At 33.2% G+C, this 27,780-nt stretch overlaps 5 protein-coding genes across 7 annotated transcripts in view; 2 read left to right on the plus strand and 3 right to left on the minus strand.

Moving 5' to 3' along the window:
- The window catches only part of LOC107060848 (uncharacterized), a 3,283-nt gene extending 3,147 nt beyond the window's left edge, over nt 1–136 (plus strand). The window contains exon 4 of the mRNA XM_015309273.1: nt 104–136. Coding sequence (XP_015164759.1) covers nt 104–136 — 33 coding nt within the window. The remainder of the gene's footprint in view (nt 1–103) is intronic.
- Nucleotides 137–1,237: 1,101 nt separating this feature from the next.
- On the plus strand, nt 1,238–9,114 carry LOC102594879 (magnesium transporter MRS2-5). 2 transcript variants are annotated; one of them, XM_015309317.1, is made up of 8 exons: nt 1,238–1,409; nt 1,988–1,996; nt 4,026–4,648; nt 6,369–6,439; nt 7,111–7,239; nt 7,420–7,761; nt 8,624–8,671; nt 8,820–9,114. In XM_015309317.1, exons 3-8 carry the CDS (start codon nt 4,213–4,215, stop codon nt 9,048–9,050), a joined length of 1,257 nt encoding a protein of 418 aa, XP_015164803.1. In that variant the 5' UTR covers nt 1,238–1,409; nt 1,988–1,996; nt 4,026–4,212; the 3' UTR covers nt 9,051–9,114. The 2 variants fall into 2 exon arrangements, with proteins under 2 accessions (XP_015164803.1, XP_006348684.1); XM_006348622.2 differs by lacking the exon at nt 1,988–1,996 and having other exon boundaries at nt 1,238–1,415.
- Nucleotides 9,115–9,480: 366 nt separating this feature from the next.
- Nucleotides 9,481–12,406, minus strand: LOC102605415 (uncharacterized). Its single transcript, XM_006348741.2, has 3 exons — nt 11,819–12,406; nt 10,481–10,836; nt 9,481–10,268 (listed from the first exon to the last, which is right to left on the minus strand). The coding sequence occupies exons 1-3, from the start codon at nt 12,138–12,140 to the stop codon at nt 9,678–9,680; spliced, it is 1,269 nt and encodes a 422-aa protein (XP_006348803.1). The 5' UTR covers nt 12,141–12,406; the 3' UTR covers nt 9,481–9,677.
- A 766-nt stretch (nt 12,407–13,172) lies between these two features.
- On the minus strand, nt 13,173–15,160 carry LOC107060849 (putative G3BP-like protein). The gene is made up of 8 exons (XM_015309274.1): nt 14,987–15,160; nt 14,589–14,862; nt 14,323–14,468; nt 14,032–14,203; nt 13,818–13,942; nt 13,645–13,707; nt 13,490–13,550; nt 13,173–13,300 (listed from the first exon to the last, which is right to left on the minus strand). The coding sequence occupies exons 1-8, from the start codon at nt 15,158–15,160 to the stop codon at nt 13,173–13,175; spliced, it is 1,143 nt and encodes a 380-aa protein (XP_015164760.1).
- Nucleotides 15,161–20,886: 5,726 nt separating this feature from the next.
- On the minus strand, nt 20,887–27,609 carry LOC102595216 (pentatricopeptide repeat-containing protein At1g80150, mitochondrial). 2 transcript variants are annotated; one of them, XM_015309318.1, is made up of 4 exons: nt 25,635–27,609; nt 23,284–23,369; nt 22,433–22,527; nt 20,887–21,574 (listed from the first exon to the last, which is right to left on the minus strand). In XM_015309318.1, exon 1 carries the CDS (start codon nt 27,083–27,085, stop codon nt 25,868–25,870), a length of 1,218 nt encoding a protein of 405 aa, XP_015164804.1. In that variant the 5' UTR covers nt 27,086–27,609; the 3' UTR covers nt 20,887–21,574; nt 22,433–22,527; nt 23,284–23,369; nt 25,635–25,867. The 2 variants fall into 2 exon arrangements, with proteins under 2 accessions (XP_015164804.1, XP_006348685.1); XM_006348623.2 differs by having other exon boundaries at nt 23,284–23,374.
- Between the last annotated feature and the right edge of the window lie 171 nt (nt 27,610–27,780).

Raw genomic sequence — 27,780 nt, forward strand, 5'->3', positions numbered from 1 at the left:
CTTCCATTGAAGGGAGATACATTCTTCAAAAACAACATATGCAACTGAATAAGTTTTACTTCTCCAAATATCAGTCTTTATTTTGATTTTATTTGTTTCACAGGGGAATCAAAGTTATGGAATTATGGATATCTGAAGGAAAGGAAAGGGAAAAATTAGTTGGCAATGGTGGAAACTTTTCTCACGTGTAAAAGAAAGCACCGTTAGATTTTTGACGATTGTTTGCAAGAGTATCAAAAATGTACCAATTGTTGAAACATGGAGGACTATTAGTGCTCCATGTTAAAACACAAGGATTACTTTGATCCTTTACTCAAACATAAAGGACAATTTTGATCCTTTACTCACATGTGACATGATTCCTAATTATGAAATTCAAAATTTTCATATAGTAAATTAGAAAATAAAGGACAATCAATCAATTATCCCTTTGCTTGGAAGCCAAAAGAAGAAAAGAAATTAAAGGACAACAATAAAATTTATGGAGAAAGATGAAAAAGAAAATGAAAAATTGGGCATATTGATAAAATAAAAAAAAAGTGGGAGAGTCCAAAAATGAATTTGCAATGTGTGAAATAAAATTTAATTAGACTCATGAGATATCGAACATTAGTAAAATAAAAAAAAAAGTATAAAGAAAAAGTCAACATATATGCATTCAAGAAAACAACTTAATTTTTAATAGTTTGATTGTGGTTAGATTAGAAGATAATATAATGTTTGATTAATCATATAACGAAAAATAATCACCGTATAGTCAAAGTAATATTTGATTGATAATATTAAATACTAATATATATATTAAGTCGTGTTTATATATTATTTTGTATAAAATAAAAATATATGTATTAATTTCTTCACTTTTGTAATTGCAATCTTTCCACGTATTTTCTTAAAAAATATTTTACTAAGAAAACTTTTTAATTCCTGAAAAAGCGTGAAAAACACGTTTAAACTATCTCAATATTTTGAATTTTATAATTAAATTATTATGTGTGTGTGAGCTTCATAATTAAGTTATTATAAATGACTTATCAAAAATACACTTTAGTTATTAATTATTCACTTTTTTTTGCCCTAATATCACCATCATTCAAATATGAAAAACGAACAAGTAATAATTAAAATATATTTCGTTACAAAAATTATATTTTTAAATGTGTTTTTTACGATTATTTCTATTCGGAAACAAACGGCTTAGATTAAGTCTACGTGGTCTGGGGATTTTGATTCTATAATCGATTCATCCTGATTCCTAGGACCCTTCTTTTCTTCTTTTCCCTAAATCTTTATACTCATTCAGTTAATATTATACTTTTAATTCACTGCAAATCTGCACTGTGTAAAACGTGTTCTTCTTCTTGAATTCATTGTTGCAGAGACCCTTTAAGCCCAAAGCCTTTTTTTTTGTAAAGGTATGAGCTTTTTCTTATTGTGTTTTGAGTTCTTGATTTGACTTGATGTGGGGTTTATTTTCATACTGTTTAGTTCTCTGTAGTTGATGATTTGGTAATTTGTTTGGTGGTTTAATATTGGGGTATTCTGTTGATTTTGAGTGTCAAGATTCAAACTTTGTGCTTTTTTGTTCTGTTCTCAGCTGTTTTAGTGTATTGTTTCTGTTTAGTTGAGCTAGTATATGTATTTTTTTGATAACTGTCGTGTCCGGTGCGCACCCCGACTAATTCAATGGAATACCTGTCAACGCCCACCAACAATAGGTATGAGGTGACTTTGTCCATCGAGGCTAGGATAGATGAAAAGAAATTACCTAGTGTTTTTTGTCTTTGCTGGGATTTGAATGTAAGACCTCATGGTTGTCATCCACTTCATTGACTACTAGGATACGTCCTTGGGTGCTTTGTTGAGCTGGTATCTATTAGAGTTTGTTGCGAATGTCCCTTAGGTAGCGTGAGATAGAAAAGAAAATTTTGCTTACTGGTTTGTGGATTTTGACATGGTTATTGTTTTCTTGTGGAAGAGTGTTGAGTTTGTAAAGGTTTCTTTTTTTAAAAAAAAAGAAGAGAAATGTTGGAAGTGAGTTTCCATGCTATATTTTTTGATATTTGGTTACATGAGAACTGAGTGGGAGTAGCGTGACTATCTTACTGTGCCATGGGAAGTACCATAATTTTCTATTCTGAATATTGGGTAACTAGGGCGGTATTTGAGTGTCAAGATTCAAACTTTGTGCATTTTGTTCTCTCCTTGGCTATTTTAGTGTATTGTTCTCTTTAATTGAGCTGGTATTTATGAAGGTTCGTTGTGAATGTCCTCTAGGTAGCATGAGATAGAAAATTAAAATTTTGCTTACTGGTTTGTAAATTTTGATATGGTTATTGATTTCTTGTGCAATAGTGTTGAGTTTGTAAAGGTGTCCTTTTTTTTGTCTTCATTATGTTGGAATTGAGTTTCCATGCTATTTTTTATATTTAGTGCGACTAGTGACTCCCTCTGTTTTAATTGGTTTGTATTACTTTCCTTTTTACTCAGTTTCAAATGAATGTCTCTTTCCTTTTTTTGACAACTCTTTATTTTTAACTTTGCACATGACATGTTTAAGACCATAAGCTTAAAAGACATTTTGGTACTTTCTACATATCTTTAGTTTAAGACCACAAAATTTAAGAATTTTCTTTACTTTCTTAAACCCCAAGACAAATAAATTGAAACGGAGGGAGTACTATTTCGGATTTCAATGCACTAAGATGAATATAATTTTCTATTCTAAATAGAAAGAAAGTCGAATACTTCTAATACTAGACATAAGGGAGCGTGGCCTAAAATGTGACCTGAATATGCTGGCCCTTTAAAAAATTTCAAGCTCTAGAGGATAGCACAAAACTAGTTTTGGAAGAGGCGATAAACATTTATTCAATATCTGACAATCCATAGCAGCAATTCATATCTTTCTAAGTTGAACTTAGTAAAAATGAGAACTAAAACAAAGAATCCAAAGAATGATTGATGTCGATCTATGATTCCATATTTCATTTACATGCAAACTTGCATTCATTTTACACTTGTGATACCTTCTTATTTTGGAATTTGGGTTGGATCAATATCTCACTTAAGTGCTTGAATGATTTATTCTAAGTACAAGTTATAGCCTCCTATTTGGATATCCTCTATCTCTTCCCTTTTTTTGAGTGTTTAAGTTTAAGATCTTTTTTGATGTTGGAAATGAGTTTCCGTGCTACTTTTGATGTGGGGTTGCATGAAAGGGAGTTGCTTTTCAGAGTGGATTTCATATTATGCTTACAACACACAATCTTATTGTGGAATTGGGGTAGGAACATACATAAATGCTTGGATAAGCTTTTATGATGTTTAACCTGTTAGTGCAAGTGAAAGCTCCCTCTTTAGATATCCTCAACAACAACATACCCCGTGTAATTCACAAAGTGGGGTTTGGGGAGGGTAAAGTGTATGCAGACCTTACTCCTACTTCGGAGATAGAGAGGTTGTTTCCGGTATACCCTCAGCTCAAGGAAAAACAATCCAAACTTCCAAAGCAGTCCCGAGCAAGAAGTAACGGAGGTACACAAAATAACCGATAATAACAAAAATAGTAGATAATCTTTAGATATCCTCCATTTCTTATTTTGCAGCAGCCTATGAAACCATGATATCAGACTCCTCTTGTTAATTCCTAATTCTAAATCTCCATGAATGCAAATGCAAAGGAAGATTGATGTTGAGATAGGGTTTTGCTTGTCACTGCCTTGTCCTACGCTTAGACTTAAGAAAATTATTTTGATGAGGATGGTAGAAGGATGAAAATCATGCAGAAAATGTTTTCTGATCAGGAGTGGACCAAAGACCACATGTTTGTCTCATTTTCTAGTAACTGTTTGGGATTGTGTTTCAGGATCAATGTGTTCATAAATTTTCTTCTGAGGCTCTTATATAGTTGTGCCTTTTGGTGTCAAGATGAAGCTATTAGTGAAAATTACATTTACTTATTTATTTTTTTGATAAGTTACATCTATTTGATTATGTGGTTCTGTTCACAATTTATTTTGCAGGAGCAGTAAGATATGAAAAATAAAAAGGTAATAAGAACCGTAATAAGAAAAGCTACTACTGTTGCTAACACTAACACTTTGCTAAAAGCAACAGTGCTGCAGTTGGAGTAAGAGTACTAGGGGCTTTGATCAATGCTGAAATCTTTATTTCTGAGGTTTGTTCCTAACTCACAGAAAGTGAAAGCAAATGGCAGAAGAAAATGGTCCTTCTGTTTTTACAGATTTTCCAGAATCTACGTCTACTAGGTTTTACTCAGATGTACAGGCAAATAACAACTTTCATGGGTCTGGCCTACCTGGTATTAAGAGGAGAGGCCAAGGTCATGGGAGTCGCTCTTGGATAAAGATTGATGAGCATGGCAATTCAAAGATTTTGGAATTGGATAAGGCTACCGTTATGAGACATTGTTCTTTGCCAGCCAGGGATCTCCGGCTTTTGGACCCTAAGTTTATCTATCCTTCCACAATATTAGGACGAGAGCAAGCTATTGTGGTAAACCTTGAACAGATCAGATGTGTCATCACAGCTGATGAGGTTATACTGATGAATTCTTTGGATGCTTGTGTACTGCAATACGAGTCTGAATTGTGTAAACGCCTTCAGATAAATAAAGATCAGCCGGGTAAATCCATTTCTATTTATGTTTCTGCACTAAAGGTTGGTTTTTTCTCAAAGCAATGAAAACCAGTGAATGCTAGTTTCTGTCGAAGAGTTGAAAGCCAGTAGATGCTCCTGTTCTGTGCAATCTAGCTTATTGCTTATCTCTTTTTTTGTCTTTACGTAGCTTTAAATTATCTTAAATTGTCTTGCACCAATGGATCATAATGTTGACAAGAAATTAACTATTCCGCCCCATGCCAGTTTAACTGTTAACTGTGACTTTTTTAGTCCCGCTAGACCAAGTTCAATATTGAGATAACCATTAATGTATTGAAAGTAAAACTTAAAAGTTTCAGATGCTATCTGGAAAATATGATGCACTTATGATTCTGCATTCCAGGGTTAAAAGGAGAAGTGAAAGACGACTTCTCATAGAAAACCTGTCGCACTCTTGGAAAGGCAAAAGAGACTAACAAATTGCACAGAAGCTATATTTTCCTGAATTGGATTGGCATAATTTTATTAGCGAAGTGCGTAATGCAGAAAGCCTGTTTTTTTTAAGGCATCTACATTGGAATCATTTGGGATTGAGGCATGATTGTTGAATGTTGTTCTGTCTATGTCTGAATCAGATCCATGTAAGTCTAAATCATAACACAAGAAAATGCAACATGAATTGCTGAAATTGATTGAATCCACCTCTTCGTCCCCCTCAACGGAAACAGTTGAGTAGGGCAAAGCTTGTGACATTCTATGTGGGGAGCAAACTCTGTGTTGTTGGTTTTTCTTATTTTAATATTTATATCTGGTATTTTATCAACGAATGGCAATATGGTTGTATAAGCATAACAAAACTTCTGAACATATCTATACAGAGAGAGAGAGATCAAGAAGTCCTGGAAATAGTTCTTGGTTCCTTTGTTGCATAGCAATTAGCATCTAAATCCATTCCTGAGTCTGCATAAGAACAATTATTAAAGTAAAAAATGGAAAACTTGGATGATGCTAGAAGTTGGAGATATTTCTCACTATTGGGAATGGCTTAATTCTGGAAAATTTTATGTTGTGTGGCCATGATAGTTTCTTAACAGTGAATTTGGATATATAAAGACCTCAATTGAAAGGAAATATTGGAAAAGAAATTGATAAAGATTCAAGGTATTGAGTTCCAAGTTTGTTATAACAGTTATGCTATCCAGCTGCTTTTGTCCATGTAACATGCACTTATTAGTAGCTTCTGCCAAATGCTACTTTTGACCAACTCAATTGCAGAAAGAAATATAAAAATTAGCCTTAAAATATTGCTCCACCTTGCCTGAGCTTTGTAACGACAGCCTGTCTTACATCTTTGACTTTAATTTAATCAAACTTCTGTACTTAGTATCTGCAGTTCTTCATGTATCAATAAAAGTAGTATCTATAGCTATTAGAAGCAATGGAGGATATCCCCTCTAGTATAAATGAACCGACACTTAAGCATGTTCAGCAACCGATGGTGTTTTTGTTGTTTGAGGGATGCATGTAATTACAGTGATTCTGAAACGTTCTCTCTGTCATATGTCTTTCAATGCAACAGCAAGTACACCATCCCAAACTTGTTGGCGTCTGTTCGATGAATCCTCTATATCCCCTCCCCTCTGTTTGAACCTATTTTATTCTAGTGTGATGTTTCTTTTGATATATGGTAAACTCTCTATAGAAGAAATTTCAGTTTTTTCATAATGAGTGGTGTTTTAATTCAGATGGTCTTCCTTTCGAGTTCAGAGCCCTTGAGCTTGCTTTGGAGCTAACTTGCTTGTCTCTTGATGCTCAGGTATGCAGAAGACTCATTTGGTGGCAGATTGATAACTCTTTTTGTGTAATAGACTAGAATATTTGCTGTCCATTGTAGGCATAATATACTAGCACCAATATGTGTGCCATTGTTGCATAATGTGATAAATATCTTAAGTCTAGTGGTCAATGAAGTGCGTTGAGGACCATGAGGTCTCAGCAGAGACAATAAATACTAGGTGATTTCTTCCCATCTGTCCGAACCTTGGAGGGAAAAGTTACCTGGTAGTACCTATTGTTGGTGGGAGGTATCCCGTGGAATTAGTTGATGTGTGCGTAAGCTGTCCTGGACACCACAGTTATAAAAAAAAAAAGGAACTGCAGAAAGGAGTAATAGAATATCTTAAAGCTTAGTTGCAGCTTGATCAATTTTAAGTTGAGCTTTCATGGTTCTATGTTGGTTAACTAAAAATGGATTCAAGGTGCTTTGCATCAATTGCTCTTGGATGTTAGTAAATCCCGTCTGTTTTGCTTATTACTTAGTTTTATCATCATCATGATGTGACGTGTTGGCCGAAATATGAATTCACTTCGACATGTTTTTCTCTCTCTCTGTATCCAGTACCTCAAACAAAATGCAGTAATTTCTCATGATTAAACGTATATATTCTCAATCAAAACTTCTTTTTCATGTCTTTCTAAATCAAACAGGTGAAAGAATTAGAACTGGAAGTATACCCCGTGCTTGATGAACTAGCATCATCTATTAACACTCTAAATCTGGAACGAGTTCGTAGATTGAAAGGTCAGCTGCTTGCCTTGACTCAGCGAGTCCAAAAGGTATGATTGTATACGTAACCTAATACTGCTCAATTATCTATCAAACCACTTAAGCTTTTAAACAAATGTTCAGGCATACAGATGTCTTCAATACCTGTATTAGTGGAATAGGAGTCACAGATGTCTTCCTCTTGTACATATTCTGTACCTTAATAAAATTACTTATCGAAAAATGTTCAGGTATGTGATGAAATAGAACATCTAATGGATGATGATGGTGACATGGCTGAGATGTACTTAACAGAGAAGAAACAGAGGAAGGAGGATTATTTTAATAATGATTCATATGATCAAGCGGATATATATGGAAAAATTAGAGGAGCAGCAAGATCTGCTCCAGTATCACCTGCATCATCAACTACCGGGGTGCATAAGTTGCAACGGGCATTCAGTAATTTGAGCTCAAGCAAACACGGAAGTATTTCAGCTTCATCTAATGGTCAAGAAAATATTGATCAGCTTGAAATGTTGCTTGAAGCATATTTTGTGGTCGTTGACAGCGCTCTGAACAAGTTGTCATCAGTAAGAGATTCTTACGTTACTAGCTTTTCTTCTTGATATCCAGAAAATCTTATATTTATACTGCAACATTAATTAAATTAGAATGAACTGAATTCCTTCCCTGATAGATTCAAGAAATGCAACTAGAGTTGGATTACCATTCTTACCAAATAATCTTAAGAATTACTTCCTCCGTTGCTATTTGTTTGTCTGGTTTTGACTTGACACAGAGTTTAAGAAAGTCTAGAAGAATCTTGTGGTCTTAAACTAAAGATATATGTAAAATGACCAAAATGTCATTTAATCTTGTGGTCTTAAACAATGTTGTGTGGATAGTTAGAGTCAAAGAATTGCCAAAAAAGAAGGAAAGAGACATTCTTTTGAAACAGGCTAAAGGAAAGTGAGACAAACAAATTGAAACGGAAGGAGTATTTGCTAAAACATAGCCTCGGGTTCTGGTTTACGGATAAGGGAGAATTATGGGAGTAATCTAGCATTTGATTAATATTAAGGGGGTATACTTAGTAGATCTTGTATTACTGTTTTGATCCTAGCATTTCTCTACAACCTTGGGCGCGCCAGTCACTTCCTTTCCTTTTTTCTTTATGTTGTATGTTGTCTAGTTGCTTAATCTACCCCTAGTTATTGCTCTTGAAGTTTTCAATGTATGAATTATTCTGGTAAAGATACTGCAGACTACACAGACCCCTAACTTATAGCATCGATGATTTAATCCCTTCAAAATCATCCATTGAAGAGTCAAATAATCCATACACCAAGATTTTCTCCCATAACTCATAATGCATGACCTCCTAATTAATTTGATTCAATATTCCAACTGAAGAATTTGTATTTCTCACGTTCGTTCTCTCTTGTGTTGCAGCTTAAAGAATATATTGATGATACGGAGGATCTGATCAATATAAAACTTGTAAGACTAACTTGTGGATACTATCTTTTAGTGTTCCCTTGTTTCTTGATGTCTTTTGTTTCAGCATAACTTTTCATATACATTAAATACAACACGTATCTACACTGTAATGTTCATGAAACTCACTCAAAACTTTATTATGTAACAGGCCAATGTCCAGAATCAGCTAATACAATTTGAGTTGCTTCTAACAGCTGCCACTTTTGTGGCAACAATATTTGCTATGGTGACTGCAGTATTTGGAATGAACTTGAAAGCCACAGTTTTTGACGATCCGGATGGGTTTGACTGGACTATTATCATCACTGGAATCTTTTGTTTGGTCTTATACATTGCTTTCATGATTTACTTTAAGCATAAGAAACTTCTTCCACTGTAAACAAATCTTAACATCTATAATGAAGATGGAGTGGAAATCGTCACGATCATTTGATTCTTCATTCTCTCATCTTGTTCTGGAGCTTCTTAATGCGTTAAGCTGACAAGACTGAATTTTTGTTTTGCCTTTTATCTGAGCTACTATTCCCCTTCTCTGCATTAGATTCAGAAAAGCAGACTAAGCAGGAAATGGAGTTTTTCTCTATATGTAAACGCCTGTGAAGGCTTGGACCAGAGGCGAATCCATGACTTAAACATGATGGTTTAACTTTCAATTTTTTTACTATTGAACTCGTTGTACTGTTGAAATTATGAGTTCAGAATATAACGTTTATTGTGATCTTAATGTTTTTCATTTTACATCTACGTTGTGTGTCGAAAATGATGGATTCAGTTGAAACTTGAATCCATGGCACAAAGGCTACACCATCTTAAGTAAAGCAGAATAACACCCTCTCCCCAGTGTCTGCTGTTCTATACAAAATACAAAATTCTTCAATCTTTACATGTACACTGCACATTGTGTCTCTATACTTAAAAGAGTTGTAAGAAGATACCAATATAACATAAAAAATAACAGAAGACAGCATAATATGGATATGATCATTTTCCTATCATATCTGGTCTATCAATGAATGGGAACCTTGGAGCAATGGTAATGTTGTTTCCGTGTGACCTGCAGCTCACGGGTTTGAGCCATGGATTCTGTCTTTAACAATTGCATCAAGGTAGGCTGCTTACGTTCGTGCACCAGGCCACCCTTTTTTTCGTTTGGGCTATCAATCAATCCTCCATCAAAAGGAGGGATTCTTGTATTAGTGTCAAAAGCATTTTCACTTCCATGCATGATCCTGATGGTCTCTTCATCAGCCTCATGATACCAATATGAACTTTGTAGACATTCAGATGACTCTGATTCCCGCGATGCAAAGTCCTTTTGAGAGAGATTATGCTGTGTTTCCAATGAACAAACTCTATTTTGGCTATGATAAAGGTCTGTTTCGAGCTCCTTAATTCGAGCTTCTAGTCTGGATTCTATTACCTCATGCAGACGCGAGCTAAGCTCCCTCGGGGAAACAGGATAGTTGGCAGGTTTAGAATGAACAATCCAAGTTCCATTAGTATGACTATCTGATTCTGATGAATCAGGACTCTGTACACTGAGGCAATCTAGTTTTAAGTCTCCTTGAACCACATTTATTTCATCTTCTGGATCTAGCTGCAAATTTTAATTTTTTATGAATCAGAAATTTTGTCAACATGGACATCAAAAATGACAATTGTGTCTCAATCTCAAGCAAGTTGGAGTCGGCTATACAAAATCCTCACTATCCACTTCGTTCCATTTGTGGGGTCATCTCAGTCAAAGTCTCGAAAACGATATTTTCAAAAAGTACCAATAAGTAGAAGTATAGCTAAATGCAGGCTTACCTCAACAAAATCAGATATTCTTTCAAAGGTTGAAACCTTCAAGCTCATTTCCAACCTTTCCAATTCAGCTTCAAGCTCTGCCTCAATTTCGCTCATCGACTCGTGTTTTTCTGCTTCACTGGTTTGTCTTGTTGGTTCATCAACAGTTGACATAGAGAGACTATATAGATTTGGATCTTCATAATCATCATTAGCAATCTCTTTCACATTGAGCTCCTCTTCTAACTCTTGTACTAAACTCTTGGTCCATTTAAACTTCTCATTAACCTTTTCTATCTCTTTTCTGTTTGCAATAACAGCAGACATCATGCCACTAACAATTCCCATATAGAATAGAGTCATTCCATTTGGTAGCCCTGCTTGAATCAAGACAAAGGAGAAACAGAAATAAGGCATTAGGTAACTAAATTGGTTTATGTACGTATATTGCTCGGACTCTCCAAAAATGTTGTCATACTCATGTCGAATACTCCAAAAATGATACTAAGAGTCCGAGCAACATAAGTTTTGGCTAGATAGAGCCATTCTATTTAGTCAAAATCTTGAAGGTAGCTAAATTGCTTTATGTATTGGCCTATGTTGCTCGAACTCTACAAAAATATTGCTGCACTCGTGTTGAATCCTCCCAAAAACACTACTCACCTAGTGGAATTTTTTAAGAGTTCGAGCAACATAGGTTTTTGGTGAGATCCATTAGATCATCAAAATAACAATAAACTCATGTTCTTCAATTGCTTTTCTCCAAATGGATAGAGCAACCGGATGACAATACACTCGAAAATAGATAACTTTGCATAAATATTCAACAAATTCTTTAAAAACTTATATCTCATAAGAAATGTTGAAACCAAATCATGAAAAAAGGGACTATCGAGAGCAGAAGAACAACTCATTCAACCTACAACAACATATCCAGTGAAATCTCATAGCGGGGCATGGGGAGAGTAGGAGTGTAGAGTGTACGTAGACCTTACCCCTACCTCGTGAAGGTAGAGAGGCTATTTCCGAAATACCCTTGACTCATATGATCTGGTAAGTATGCAATAAGTAGAAACTGAGTGGAAACAATTGATAGGTATGCAATAAGAAGAAACTGAAACAAGAATATATAACATCAATTGAAATGAGTACAGTTTAACTTATATATACTAACATCGTCACCTAAATGATAACTACAGATAACTTCAAACAATATATACATGTAAACAATAACCTAGAAAATAAGGCATGTTACGCGCTACAACATGTCAAAAACACATATACTGTAAAATTTCTATACGCTGTCAGTATATATACGTTAAATCCAAATAAACTTCATATGGTTTTTGAAGTTAGAACCTGTTGTATTGAATGATCCACCAGAATCTTTATTACTTTGAATTGCACACTCATAATTTGTAGAGGATGGAAAAATTGAATCTTTCTTGAGGCATTCTAATGAATCAAGATTAAGATCTCTGAATCTGAAAACTCCTTCATCGGGGACTTCCTTTTTAGCTCTTTTTCGAGCTAATATGTGAAACGGACACACTTTTTCGCGTAATTGGTGCAACAAATTCTTGTTATGTACTAGTAAGTTGTCCTTTTCCTCTGATGAACTTTGCAAATATTGTGCTATATAACCTGCTCCTGCAGCTGCTACAACAGCCCAAAACTCCATATTCTATGATAATTAACAAGTCTTGAAATCAGAGGCGGAGCTAGAAGGTTACCTACAAGTTCGGCTTAACCAGTAACTTTAGTCCAATATGTGCAAAAAAAATTAAATTCAGAACTCAATTACTAACGATATTGCTATTCTAGAATTAAAAACACATAAATGGGAAATTTCAAACATGCTATTAATGGAATAAATACTAGCTCTAATCTCTCATACCAAAAAAAAATAAAAAATTCTAGATAATGCCATAGAGTTGGATATATTAGACAAAATTTAAGAAAATTTTTTTGGTGCACTAAACATTTCGCGTTTATGCAGGATTCGAAGAAGGATCGCATCCTTAAGGGATGTAATATAGAAAGTTTATCATGATGCAAGCATCAATGACTGATTCTACGACTCGAACTTATCAAATATAAATCACACGGAAACAATATAGCTAATATATGATTATTAGCTATATTTCTTATAATACTTAGATAGAGATCATAGAAAAATATAGGTGGAATAATGTGTATGGTTATCATAAATTTAGCCACCATGACCACGTAGTTAGTTATTGAAAATGAAAGGTGGACCAAAAGAAATAAATAGAATATAACTATATTATTAAAAATAAAAAAAAAGATCCAACCTACTATAATGAAGTCCAAATATTTCTTTTTCTCTAAAAAAAAAAAGAAGTGAGGCCTTAAATGATTTACGTGTCTATTGAAAATGTAACATATAATAACTACTAGCCACCTGCATTTTAGTTCGTTCTAAATTTAGGAACCTAGGTAATAATATCTCGATATATTATTACCTCGATTCAAAAATATAATGGACCTAAACAAAAGTCACATAAAAATATACAATAAACTATTGAAGCAACTTCAAAATGAGTTGAAACTATATAGATATTAAAATCTATAAAGTTGAAGTAGTATTAGTTTTTAAAACCATCCAAAAACCAAAATATTGTACCTTTAACATGAACATGTAATAAAACCATAACAAGATTTGATATAATTAATTAGGTCTAAAACAACACTAATTATAGTTCTTTTGTTGGTAACCTTCTCCCCAACGTCCATCAGAACTTTGAGGCCGGCTTCTCGAACGTTGACCACCGCAAAATTCACCTCTCTCCGATGGAGAATTTGCCCTCTCTCCGTGAACTGAATAAAATTTAAATACTATATGATTACGATATAATAAAGAAAGAAAGTCTTGAAGTAACATTAAAATCATCTCTATGACCTATAGGTCATCAGTTCAAACTGTGAAATCAATAACTGATGATTATGTCATCCTGTATTATAACAAAATAAAACGACAAGCGCACACACATATATATATATAAGTACCTTTGTTAGTTCTCTTGTATCTCATGTAAGCTCGTTTCCCCTTCACCATAATGTGATGAGTCTAGAATCAAACATTAAAGAAAAAAGACAAACATTATCAATAAACTTTAAACCGATAAATATTTTTGAAGAATAAAATGTGTAAAATTCATTACATGGACAGCCTTTTGAGCAGAAATTGCATCTTGAAAATGCACAAAACCACAACAATATCCATCCTACATTAAAAAAAAATTCAATATATATATAAATGCTTAATCATTAAACAAAAAATAAGTTTAAAGCAAATGATAAATCGAAAAATAAAATGAAAGTGATACTTATATACCTCGTATACTTCATAAGCTTTTAGTTGAACGTCTTGAATGTGAAGGGGTCCAAACTCTTTAACAACAGCATATAAATCATTTTTTGTTGTGTTGGGTAGTAATCCTCCAACAAATATCGACTTATCTGTAAAATGTAAACAAATAATTCAACAATTGACTTAATATGATAAAAATTTCATCAATTATTTGACTATTGTAACAATAGAAATTTACATTCGATGTCATTATGATAATTGTCTTGCGCAACGTCTCTGGTTGAAGGAGTACTTGCAACTTTCAACACATCACCCGAACTAGACTTCTGAACGAAGTTATTGGGTTGCGGCTTTTTAGGAGCCGATGGTAGGCCAACATTTTTTGGTGGCGAGGACCTACCTTGCTTTATCTATAGAAAATATTTTGAATTAGACAAAACTTAAGAAGTAAAATTACAATTTAAGAATATTCTTATGATCTTTATATAACTAGCATGTGAATCAAACGATCCAAAAAAGTACGACTAACCATTGAAGCATAGGTAATTTTTGGAGCCTCGTTCTCAACGATGACGGGGGCCACAGGGGCCTTCTTTTTTTGTTCTTCTTCTTTTGGGCTTGAAGGCTTCTGGTCGACTTCATCATCAACATTGTTTTCAGCTTTGCTCTGAGTAGCTATAATAATCCAAATGGAGAACAACTTAATATAATCAATAATAAAGGCTAAAGTTCTACGCGCTGACAAATTAAATATTTATACAATCATGTCATCTAAGAGGTGATTATAAGACATACCTAAAGGAGTAGCAATTGAACCATTTTCCTCAACAATTGTTGAAGATTTGTCTTCACCAATAAATCTAAAAATATCATTAAACACATAGTATCCTGTCTCTTGTGGAGCAAGAAAAAAAGTTTGAGAAAACCCTTTTCTTGACTTGTCTTGCCCAATTAAATAAGCCATAACTATCACCAAAACACCACCAGCAACAGATAATTGAGAGTCAATAGTTTTGACTTCAACTTTGCTACCCTTAAAGTGTGATGACATGATAAAATCACTTATGCCCTAAAATTAAAAAAATGTTGAGCCAAAATCAAAAAATAGAAACAACATTTTATTCAAAGTTAAAAACAAAAAAAAATTATAGTCAACCGACTGAAATACTAAGATTCTCTGTTAGAATACTTACATCAGAAGTTGTCACAGACTTAGTTTCACCATCGGACGATGGCCAACTTAGAACACTTTTTTCCTTGTAAAATCGATACGATTGGTCGATTAGGGTTTGTAAAATGTTATAGTATTGAACCACAAAAGCAGTGGCAACTTTGTCAGCAGCATGTCTTGTTGATTTAGTAGCCATTTTTGCACTACAATAAGATAAAATGAATAGAGAGTTAATAAGATTTAATTTAACTATTTAGATAAATAAAACAAATAGTCAAGCTACTAGTTAAAGAATGATACACTTTAAATAAAAAGGAAAAAGTTATAAATGCAAATGAATAGTTTAAGGAGCATCTAAATTATATCAAATTAATATCTGCAATCCCAAGATAACTAATCTTGTGATTTTAACCTTATTCAAAAAGATTATGTCAAAAGAAATCTCTTTTGACCCTTCTATAATAATAATAATAATAATAATAATATCACATAAAAATAAAAGGTATTCAATCATAAATAATCATAAAAAATATATTTGAAACGTAGATCTATCAATAATATTTTAAATGATAATTAAATAAATATTAGAAGTGATATATTTTATAGTCAAACTATTGAAAGAAAATCTAACAACCCAAGATCTAAGCATTTTTCTTATTTTATTTTTTTATGTATAAACCTAACCAAGAAAAGATTAACCTTGATATATTATCAACTCAATTAGCAAACAACCTTCAAAAAGTATGAATTCAAAGCATAAAATAGGATATCCTTAAAGCAAAAAATTAATAATAATTTATACACTTAAATTCACTTAGAAGGTCTAATCTAAAGGGAAATTACAACAACAATAAAAAGACAAAGAAAAAGACTATTTTAAAGATATTTTTTTAAAAAAACAAAGAATCAAATCTTGAAAGAGGGTATAACAAGTTCAAAAATTAGCAAATAGAAGTAAACACAACTACTTTAATAAATCTAAATCATTGAACCTACAAAATCAATAAATGTATATTAATTATTCAAAAAAAAAACATTCTTTAAAGGTTTGATCTTAAATTCTATAAGGAAAGCACAACAAGAACAACAACAAAAAATAACATTTCCCCCCTTTTTTAGGCTTGATAAAAGTTAAAATCATCAAATCTATTAAAAAAAATAGTGTTGCAAATTTAAGAACTGATAAAGAGATACAACAACAACAAACACAGTGGGGGTTTATCCAGTGCGCACAAAGTGCTCACCCGAAGAGCAGAGACTGTGGCAGAGGTTATAGCGGCGGCGGGATATCCTGGAGTTAAAAAAAAAATAAAAAAAAAAATTAATAACTCAAAATTATAAAAACCTACAAAGCCGATAAATATAAAAAAATCATTTAAAGAAATCAAGAAAAAAAAACATAGAAGATTAGAGGGAAAAAACAACTTTGAGAAAATTTACACAAGAAAGGCAAAAAAAATAAAAAGGAATTTGTGAATACCTCTGAAGAAAAAGTTTGGAATTGAAAAATATCAAAGAAGGAATAAAGAGAAGGTATGTAACAATTTATAGTGGTGGAGTGAAAAATATTTAGTTCTTGGATATATTTTCTCTAATTCCAACTAGGATATTATAGGTCAATATTTAGTAAATCAATTAAGTACTTTCCTTATATGTTTATTATAATATTCTTAGAAATAATATAAAGTATGTGTTTGGACATGAAATAGTTGATATTTTTTATTTTTTAAAAAAAGGAATATTATTTAAAGTTTAATTGAGAAAAGATATTTGTAAGTTAACATTGTATATAGACAAAATCACAGTTGAAATATGGTGAGTGTAAAATTAAAAAAAAAAGGGGGGGGGGGGGATATTCGAAGATCGAAACTATGTGATTAAAAATCATATATTTATATAAAAGAGAACCTTAGGCACGCCTACGTGGCGCTACCACAAACCAGAATTCTCTTTTAATTTATTTATTTTCAAAACTAGTCTTTCCCTTTGATGAAAAGTTGCGACATTTTTGAAATGTTGTAACTTTTATGAAAAGTTGCAACTTTAATGAAGAGTTGCGACTTTTATAAAGAGTTGTCACTTTTATGAAAAAGTTATGACTTTTATGAAAAGTTGCGACTTTAATGAAGAGTTGCGACTTAAAGAAAAGTTGTGACTTTTATGAAAGGTTGCAACTTTTCCAAATAGTTGTAACATTTGCGATAAGGCACAATAAATATTTGTTCACACTATCCTTTGTTGTCGATAAATAGAGGGATTTCCTCTCATTTTAGAACAACGAAAATTCTGAACCTCTTCTTCTTCTTCAAAATTAAATATTTGTGTACTTTGCTCCTGTTGATTGGCTCACAGACACCATTACTTATGTTACAGATCATGGTATGTATTTTTACAGTCATTATTTTATGCTTATGTTATTAAGGATAAATGATAAGATGTAATAATTTTCATTTTCCTTTACATTATTAGTGTTTGTTACTACATAATCTTGTGTGTAAGATAATATAGTGTTTTAGTTTTAATGACCGATAGATTTTAAGTATTATTTTATAAATTTCGTAATATTAAATTCTCGCGCGAAGTGCGGGTAATTTTACTTAGTAAAATATAATTGAAAATATGTTTGTTAAAAACTATTAAAAAAAAAATAGTATTTGAAGTTTCAATTAATAAAGGGTATTTTGAAGGTCGAAGTTATATGGCTAGACATAAAATTTAGTCAAAGTTTGAAAAGTGGAAATTTTAAAAACTCTTTAAATATATTTTTTAAATTTCAAGTTTAAAGTTGAAACAACGAGCATATTTGATAATAAATACTTATTTGAAATACCTCAATTATTATTTTGATAATATCTAATAGCAAGAAACTTAGAAGTCGGATATTATCAAGAAAGAATTTTATTTTAAAACAATTAGACTATAATCAGGAATAGAGCCGTTAAAAAGGGCTTAGCTCATGGGGCCGGCCCGACCCAATTTGTTATTGGGTCAGGGTTGGGATATAATTTTTCAATTCCATTTAAAATCGGGGCTTATAATCCCAACCCTTTTAAGCCCTTAGCCCTTGAGGCTTGATCGGGGCCGGATCGGGGTTGGTCCGTGAGCCAAATTATTTAATTTTAATTAAAATAAATATTAAAAACTAGAAAACCTAAATGTAACCTCTAACCTATACGGCTATAGTAGATTAGTACTACTAGACTACTAGTACGTGAAGATTTAAAAAGCTAATGCCTTATAAATTCTAAAGTCATTACTCTTAAAAACTTAAGTCCCTAAACCCTAATATATCTAAATTCTTGAACTACAACTCTCTGTCTCTTTACTCTTATAGTTTTATTGTCGTCTCGTTTCTGCTACGACATTAGACAATTTTCACGCATGTAACAATTTTCTTAATTTCATTTAACAAAATAATTTAAGTAATTATGTATTGCTAACTAAAGTTTTAGTCAGAAGTGTTCTTTAGTTTACTAGTTTGTTTTTCAGATATTATTTACTTAAGAGATTATTATTTTTTTCTTTAAATATTTATTGCTAGATTTTTATGTAGAATTATTGAAACAATGTTACTGTTTGTGACATTGATTTGACATAAAAAACAAATGAGGACTGGCCTGCCCCAGCCCTTGACCCTTCTGGGGTTGGACCGGGTTGACCATTTTACAGCCCTTTGAAATGAAGGGCCGGCCCGCCCCAGCCCATCAAATTCTTTGGCCTGTGGGGCTTGGGCGGGGTAGGGCTGGGCTTGCCCGTTTTGACGGCTCTAATCAGGAAAGAATAATCAAATGAACTTAAAAAAATTATATTGTGTGTATTTAAGTCGAATATTATTATTATTTATATATCAAAAATGGTATAACTTCATCCAAATTCATTAGTTTTTACTAGTGACAACTATGAAATTACATATTATTAATAATTGTCTAAAAAATTTATTAGTTGATAATATACAAAAATAATTATGTTAAAATTATTTTTATGCATACTTAGGGAATGAATTCATTAATAATACAATATACTTTCATAGTACGATTTTGAGATATAATCCAATTTTTGTATAATAGCGTTAATGTCATTTGTTTGAATAATGTTTTGACTTTTATTATAAAATATATTACAGAGAACATACCATATAACATATCATGAAAATTAGTTTCAAGGATTGACAAAATCGAGTCTCCAACAAGCTTAGACGAATAAAGTGATTCAAAAGTTCCTGAAAAGATTTAAAATAATACGAATAAACATGTAAGTTACCTCTTTTAAGAATTTCGTATGATTCATTTATGCTTAAACTGATATTCTTCATGCGTTTGTAAATTTTATAACCGGTCGAAAGAAGTGTTCAATTGATTTTCTTTTGCCACATTAATGAAATAAAAATGTCCCAAAAAATCAAACCTCAATCTTCACTTAATTTGGTTTATTTTATATATTTATTATTCAAATTCTGTCATACATTGATGGATCTGTTCAATTTTCATTTAAATTTAATATAAATTATACACTTATAAAAATTGGCACTTTTATCTTTTATGCATAATATAAGTTCTATACATTAAATCATCTATCACATAAGCAAATGACACAAATATAAATGTCTAATCTTTTTAAGAGTAAAATTTTATTAAATTGAATAAATGAATAAACAATCATTTCATAAAAATAATATAATAAAACACGTGATTTATAGTATATTTTAGTGACAATAAAAGTATATTATAGAAAAAGTTTAGAAATTTAAGTTACTCAAACTTCACCAAAGTGAAAATTCATGTTTAAACATATTATTTCAAGAGTGGATATAATTTATGTCCCCCAAAATATCATTTTAACTTAAACTGATTAATTTCAAAGCTTGTTAGAATTATAGAAAAGTAAAAACTATAATTGTTGGTGAAGTTTAAGACTACAATATAATTAACTTAAACTTTATTGTCATAATCTTAAGTGGAAAACCAACATATTTGATTTAAAAAAAAATCTCAAGAATAATAATAAAAAATTAATTAATTTCATTAATAAGCTTCTAATTCAAACAAATTGCATTTATTATTTCAATATTGTTCAATTTTGACTTTTGACCAAGAAAAAACTTATTATGAAATCAATTTTTAAATAATGAATGCAATTTGTTTGGATTAGAAGTTTAATTAAGGAAATCAATTATAATGCCTATTATTTAGTGCTAGAAGCTAACCGCCATAAGCTCACCCTTCGGGTCTCGCTTATTTATTGACTATTTTAAAGGGAAAAAAAAATTAACAATCAAACATGTTGATTATCACTTAAGAATTAAGATTATGACAATTAAAATTAAATTAATGGAAAAGGGTAAAAAATACCCTTAAACTATATTTCGGCTCAAATTTACCCTTCCCATCAAACTATTGGGTCAAAAGTACTCTTCTTATTAACGGAAGTTGTTAAATGCCATGTGGATGCCACACTGCATGCCACATAAGCGATAATAGGGTTCCACTGCCACGTAGACTAATAATTTTCCCCTAATACCTAATTTTCCCCTCAATACGATTTCACCCATTTCCCCTAATTTTCCCCTCATTTCTCCATTTCCCTTAGAAATGATTTCACCTCACCCCTTTTCCCTCATTTCGCAACAAGGGTATATTTGAGCCGAAATATAAATTAAGGGTAAATATGAGCTATTTCCAATAGTTTTGGGGTATTTTTGAGCCTTTTCCGTTAAATTAATTACAGTATAGTCCTTAAACTTTACCAGAATGTAGTTTTAAGTTTTCTGTAATTCTAACTAGTGTTGGAATTAATCATTTAGTTCTAATCAAACTTAGGTGACAATGCATAAATTCACTTCTGAAATAAAAATATGTTCAAACAAGATTTTTTATTTTGGTGAAATTTGAAGGAAAAAAACAACTTAATTTTCTTTTCCTTATAGTACTACCTTTAATTCATAAAAATTACATAAATCACATAGTGTTAAGAGTTAGTTACATCCTATCTCTATTCTTTTCCAAATTACAAAAGTTCCTTAAAATTATAGGATGTCAGATACATCAGAAAATCTACAGATACATAGATCACGCATGTATCCGAGAGGGGAGGGATGTATCTAAGAGGGGATAGGAATGTATCCGAGAGGGGATAGAGATGTATCCGAGAGAGGGGAATATGTGGGTCACTATGATGCTGAACCAACGATGTTAAGGCACTGGCAGTTGCACATTGAGCTGAAAATGTCATCTGTTACTTCAAAAACCAACAGAGAAGACGAAGGCCATGTTCCAGAAACTATACACAGTGCAGGTCGAGTACAGCCATAGAGAAGCATCACTTAACTGGTTTTGTTTGTTTGATCAAAGGGATTGATAGCAGACTGAAATGAGTACGATAGGGCATCATCTGTCAGCGCCCTACTCCTTCATGAATCAGTCCCTTTCGTGTTCATCAATATGTAAGGAAGCTGCTGGTTCAATACTCCGATGCTGTCAGCTTCACAAATGCCTGATCATAATCCCTGAAAGTACTCAACTCGGTCTGGATGGTGGCTAAATCCTAGATTGCAGCTCCAGCTTCGCGAGCAACAGACGTGTATCTGTTGTAATTGCCTTTAAAGTGCTTCTCACTGTTTATTGAGAATAAACAGAGGCATTAGCCAAAATCATTTGAAAAGACATGTAATGTAAGCCTTCTTTTGTCATTAAAATGCTAGGCAGAACAACAAATAGCTACTCTTTATCCCAAATTTTGATGTTAGATTTACTTGATCACTATAGAGTAGTAAAAATAATTCAGCTATATTTCTGCCCCCTATACTCTTCATTTAAATATAAAGGTTATGACAAGGTTCAAACTCGTGATGTGCACCTAATCCACACCACACACATTGCGCTCTTTCACTAGACCAAAGGCCTGGAGGCTGGACAAAAGAAAAATAGTATTCCCACCATTCCATTTTATATGACACATTTAATATTTGAAAAGTGCAGCAACTTTTACTGACCACAAGTTTTCCATATATTTTCAATATTAAAAGAATAGTAACTTGCAATACTTTTTCCCTAGTTTATAATTATGTAGATTTTATTTTAAAGGGATTAAAAGGCCACTGTTCGAGTTGAGAGTGATAATTATTAGAAGGTTTTCAACTCTGGTACTCCGAACTTCTTCATTCATTTTTAAACGGAGGGGCTTATTCTTATGCTACTGAAACACATTCCACTAACACACCTAATTTTCAATATGCACAAAACCTTCTCATTTCCTTTCTTCTTTGTTTTTGCTTATTTTCTCTTTTGTTTTTTCAGTTTTGCCTTCTATCCTGATTTGGGTTTTATTGATAAACAGCCTTCTCTCTCCTGCTATGAATTAAACAGAATAGACCAGCTGTCTTTCCGCCAGTAAATGACTGGAAAATCATATAAAAAGCTCTGAACATACCTGGTAAAAGAACTAGTTTGGGAAAAGTAAAGATAAAAAATACCTGGTAACGGGATGTCCTTCCATAGTTATGCACATGGTAGTTATACAGCTGAAAAGATTTTAAGGTTGCCCTCCTCTTCTGTTCTACCGAAGCTCCTACATCAGCATGAAGTTAGGACCTGTTTGGACAATTTTCAGAAGATGTCTACTAACTACACCTCAATCCGAAGCTAGCTGGGGTCTGCCAATTTCTGGAAAAAGTTTATTGGGAATTATTTTTTTATACAGAAGACGAACTGTATAAATAGTTAGAGTTTTTTTTTCTCAAAATTTTGAGATTGTTTTGCAAGTGAAAGAACATTTGTTTGTTTGTCAAAAAACCCCACGGCACTTCTCCACCCAACTAATTTTTTGAAGAATTCTTTTACAAACTTCTTGAAAAATTTTAACAGAACCAAGTTTTTTGAAGATTTTTTTTCAACTTCTTTATAAAATTCTCATGTCCAGACAGCTCAAAGTGCAGGGAAAATCACCATAGTTGTTTGCCTGTTTGCAAATGATGGATTAGAGACAGTTCTCGATGAACCTATATAGCTCTATTGCAGTGTTCAGTCCATCAAATCATATTCAATATTATAAATCAGTTATACACAACTGGCACGTGCCATAATCAGTATTACACCTCAGAGATTCAGAGATGATAAATGAACCTATGAAAGAAAGGGTGTTTTACATTTAAGCAGAGATCAGGACCTCTGTCCTCCAACTTACTCTCTTTCTCTTTTTTCAAGGGAATATATTTCTTCCTAAAACTACACAGTTGCTAAGGGGAAAAGGGAACTAAATACCACTTACGTTTTTATTTTATTTTTAAAAAAACTAAATTTTACCAGATAGCCAAAGTATAACTACCTTTAAGCAACCAGCTCAAACTGAAAAGCAATATGATCCCATCGTGGAAGTATATACTTTGGTGTGGCAAATGAAACACTGGAATACTGTCCTGCAGTTCAAAAAGTAAAAACCAGTCATTACTATATTGGCCATGAGAAGACTACTAGGCTTCAGAATGCCTGACCATGTCAAATCTAGGAAGTTCACCAAGGAAAAGGAGAAAAATGCTGAAAGTTGGGGAAAAGAAGGAAAACAGTGTTAAACTTTCTTATTATTATGGGAGGAATTTAGTCAACAAAAAAGAAAAGAAACTATTTTTTTCTGAACGGATGGCTAAACAGCTCCAGATTACACGGCCTAATATTCAACTAAAACCCATAGCCATTAGATATCACTTTAATACCCATCTTACGATACTAACATGTTGACCAGCTGCCTTGCAGGCAATGACTATGGTAAGGGTCAACTTGAAAGATCAATCATATCAGCACACATGGTAATTTGCTGTAATTATACGATATCACAGGGTGTACTTTTAAGAATCCAAAGCAAGTAATCATACCCAGGGACTAACCATTTAACATTGTTGCATCAACACCCATGAATAGTTTAGGCAACAGCAGACTTGGTTTTGCTCTTGTTCTCCTTTCTTTGGACCCAATTCCAAAGAAGGTTTACTTTATTGAATCAGTTCCAGTATACCATGTTACTAAGTTCAGAGTGTTACTTCCTCATCTTTGCATCAATCGCTGCCTTCTCTTAGTAAAGGAAACTATTTTATGCAACCTTGCGTTTTAGTCGGCACTAAAAACCCAAACCATGTATATAAGGGTTAAAGCATGTTTTTTAATAATTGTGGTGTTCGGGGCGAATAAAGAAATGGACTTTAGGCCTAACTTAACCCCAAAATCTAGTTCATGAGGGGGGAGGATTGCCCAACTACAGTACCTAAAGATTATCTCATAGCAGAATAACTTTCATGAGTACTAGACCCAGTTCAGGGGGTCCAAGAGAGTTGATTGTGCAACCTCTAAAAGACACCCACCCTTCCCTTTACCAGACTACAGTGGATCCCAACTCTACAATTGTCAATACAGATCAGGGAACACATGGAATCCCCTCTTCAGACGACACATGCAGGAATGGGAACTTGGCAAACTCTTTGATCTTCTCAATTTACTAGAAAGCTTCCAAATGAACACACAAGAAGACAGTCTAAGGTAGGACAACCTCAATAGAGGTTATTATTCAGTAAAGGCAGGGTACAAGAAACTGTGCGCACTTAATGAAGTAATTGAGTTTTGCCCATGGAAGCTTATATGGAAGACAAAACTCCGAAGAAAGGTCATGTTCTTCACATGGATAGAACTTACAGGTGCTATTTTGACTCAAGACAATCTATGTATAGAAGGAACTTTCAGCTGGTGAATAGATTTTACATGTGTTCGAACAGCTCAGAATCTAAACTAGAGTGGCTGCTGATTTGTGGGACATATTCCTTTCAGTTTTTGGCATTTAGTTGGACAACCCCTCAAGGCATAAAAGAAGTAGTTGAAAGTTGGAGCTACTGACAAAATCATCAAGAAGATCAGGCAGACGATCCCAGTATGTATATTTTGGTGTATTTGGACAGAAACGAGTTGGAAATGCTTTGATGGCATTTCAACTCCCAATAGTTCCCTGAAAGCCAAATGTCTTAAGGATCTTTATAGTTGGAGCAATCTTTCCCCCTTAATAATATTATCCCGTTTCTAGATTTTATTAGCTCTCTACTTTGGCATGATACCCAACCTTTAGGCTTTTTGGTTCTATTGGTTAGCTCCCTGACTGGAAATGTATTTTGTTTGTAACTGGAGCTAGCCAACCTCTTTGTACTATTTCGCATCTTCTTGATGCGAGTTACGCAACACCTTACATCATTAAAAAAAACAGAGTTGATTTTGTGGAGGTCTATTTTGAGGTGCTGCTAAGCAACTAACTCCGCCATACTTGTTCCATTATCCCCTACATGGCATAGCTTTGACTTGAAGTTCAAGCATCTACTGAGCACCAAGTGTAAAGACAAGTGAAAGATAAATAATTAATCAAATATAACCTACTGCATATTATATACTACTAGCTGCAGTGCTTGTTGACAGATGATAACCAAGGAACTGCTACATACCCTAGACATCCCAAATACACCAAGAAATCTAAATGCAAAAAATGGAGATTTCAAAGAAACACCTCACTTCCTTCAAACACGGCAACTTAATGCCTGAGCTAGAAAAAGTGAAAGAAAAACAAACGCAAACATATAACTGAATACATCTACCAGGAGATGTTTCTATATAAACAGGAATCATGAAAAAAGGGAACATGAAACTTACCATTTAAATTAGGTTGCCATTGTACTTCCAAACATCCTTCAGTCCCCATTGGACTTCCCTGAAAGAGTAAAATCTTATTTCTGGAGAAATTACAAATTATGTGGAGGCTCATAATCCATTGAAGTAATAATTCATCACTTCTGCTTCACCAAAAAGAAAATGGAGCTTTGTGGATTATGGAGGTGCTGCAAAATCAGCTAAACCATTGAGCAGAAATAAATGTTTTTGTACTTTTAACTACGATCTATTATTGACCGCATCACGTTCAAAGTTTCTGTTGAGAAAGGGGGTATCTTTTTCTTAGCCAGGATGACTAAAAATCGAGCGTTTCCCATCTTTTCCTCTGTTCCATCCTTGCACAGCCCTTCAAGGATATTTTTAATAATATCCGAACTTGGGAACCAATTATTTTTCATGCTTTCTTTACACATTGAATATGCCAAATCAAAATCACCTGCTCTACACAGGTAATGAATCATTGTTTGATAGATTCTAGAATTTGGCTTGAAGCCCGCACCATGGAAAGCAGAGTAGATTCTTTTTGCCATCTGAAGATTCTCTACTAGGAAAAAGCCTTTGATCACTAAATTGTATGTAACCTCATCAGGAGTTATCCCAATACGTTTCATCAACTGCAACAATTTATTAGCTTCCCAAGCAAACCTCATATTTACCATGAATTGAATTCTAACATTAAAGGTAGCAACATTAGGCATACAACCTTTACGGACCATGAGGTTCCACAATCCATCGGCAATCTGCCATCGGTTAACTTTATAGAAGGCAGATATAAGTATCGTATATGTAAAAACATCAGGTGATATACCTAACTTTTCCATCTCAACCATGAACAAATAAGCCTTCTCCAAGATACCCATTGAGCAAAATGAGCTAATGACTGTATTAACTGAAAGTATATCTATATTGATGGAGAACCTTTCAGGAACATCCCACAGAAAGGACTCAATGGCCTCCATATCATGAGATTGGGTCAAAACCTTGAGTGCAGCATTGAATGACTTAACAGTTCGTGGACATCCATATAAATGCATCTCATAGAAGGTCTTCATAGCATTCTGTATCATCCCAGCCTTCCCGTAGAGCATTATAATTCGAATAATGAAACCTTCACGGCGACCTTGTGGCAGTGTCTTCTGATGCTCAAGCAGATTTTCAATGTAATCAAACCTGCCCGCACCTGCTAACCGAGAAACTGTATCTTCAAACGCATAGCGATTCTCAATGACAATCTTATTATGAGCATTCTCCTTAAATAACTGAAACAACTTCTCAGGGTTCTTTTCCTTTTTTAGCCTAAAAAGTGCTGGTTCATCTACTTTTACACTCTTCCTCTTAGAAACTAAAGTTTTTTTAGAAGTATTACCAGCACCCGAGACAGCAGCAAGGCGACTCCTAGTTCCAAATCTGCGAACCAGGCGCAGAGTGAGCATATTCTGATGCTCTCCCCTCAGTTTCAAACATATACACCAAACAAAATATTGCCTATCCACTAATCTCCACTTCAATACATACTACGCAATACCTCAAATACCACTAATATTGAATACCCTTTTCAAGAATCACGAATCCCAGAAGCATTAACACATCAAAAACAGCAGTTACTATGTTCAAATTGATCAAAAAAACTAGCTCAATCAAGAAACAAACAAATCGTGGATTCAATCAAATACAATGAAAACCCCTCAAGACCCACGGAAACTAAACAAAACCCAGATATGTTTTTGGTTTCTTAACAACCCATTAAATCGCATTTACTCATTCATACGAGTACAAACATGAAATGAACAATATGGGTCTGAATCATATGAAAATATTACAAATGTGGCATTTCAAAGATTCGATTTTTATTCTAAATATCAAAAGAATTACCAGAAGCAAACGAAGAAATATGAAAATTCTTCAGTGAGTGTCTCTGTAAAATCCACCCAGCAACTATGAAGCGAAGCTGGTGGTAGAGGTGATGTGAGCGTGGGTTTAGGTTTTGGGGTTTTTGTCAGGGCCCAGTAGATTTTGCTTTAGGAATATCTACACTTTAGTCCCCAAAGTTTTTTTCTAGGTTAAATATGTCCTTAAATATCTAAATACCCTATTCTTCAATTTCACTCGTCGTCATTTGTTTTGTTTA

Source organism: Solanum tuberosum, unplaced genomic scaffold (assembly GCF_000226075.1).
Source record: "Solanum tuberosum cultivar DM 1-3 516 R44 unplaced genomic scaffold, SolTub_3.0 scf00103, whole genome shotgun sequence".
Classification (NCBI taxonomy): Eukaryota; Viridiplantae; Streptophyta; class Magnoliopsida; order Solanales; family Solanaceae; genus Solanum; species Solanum tuberosum.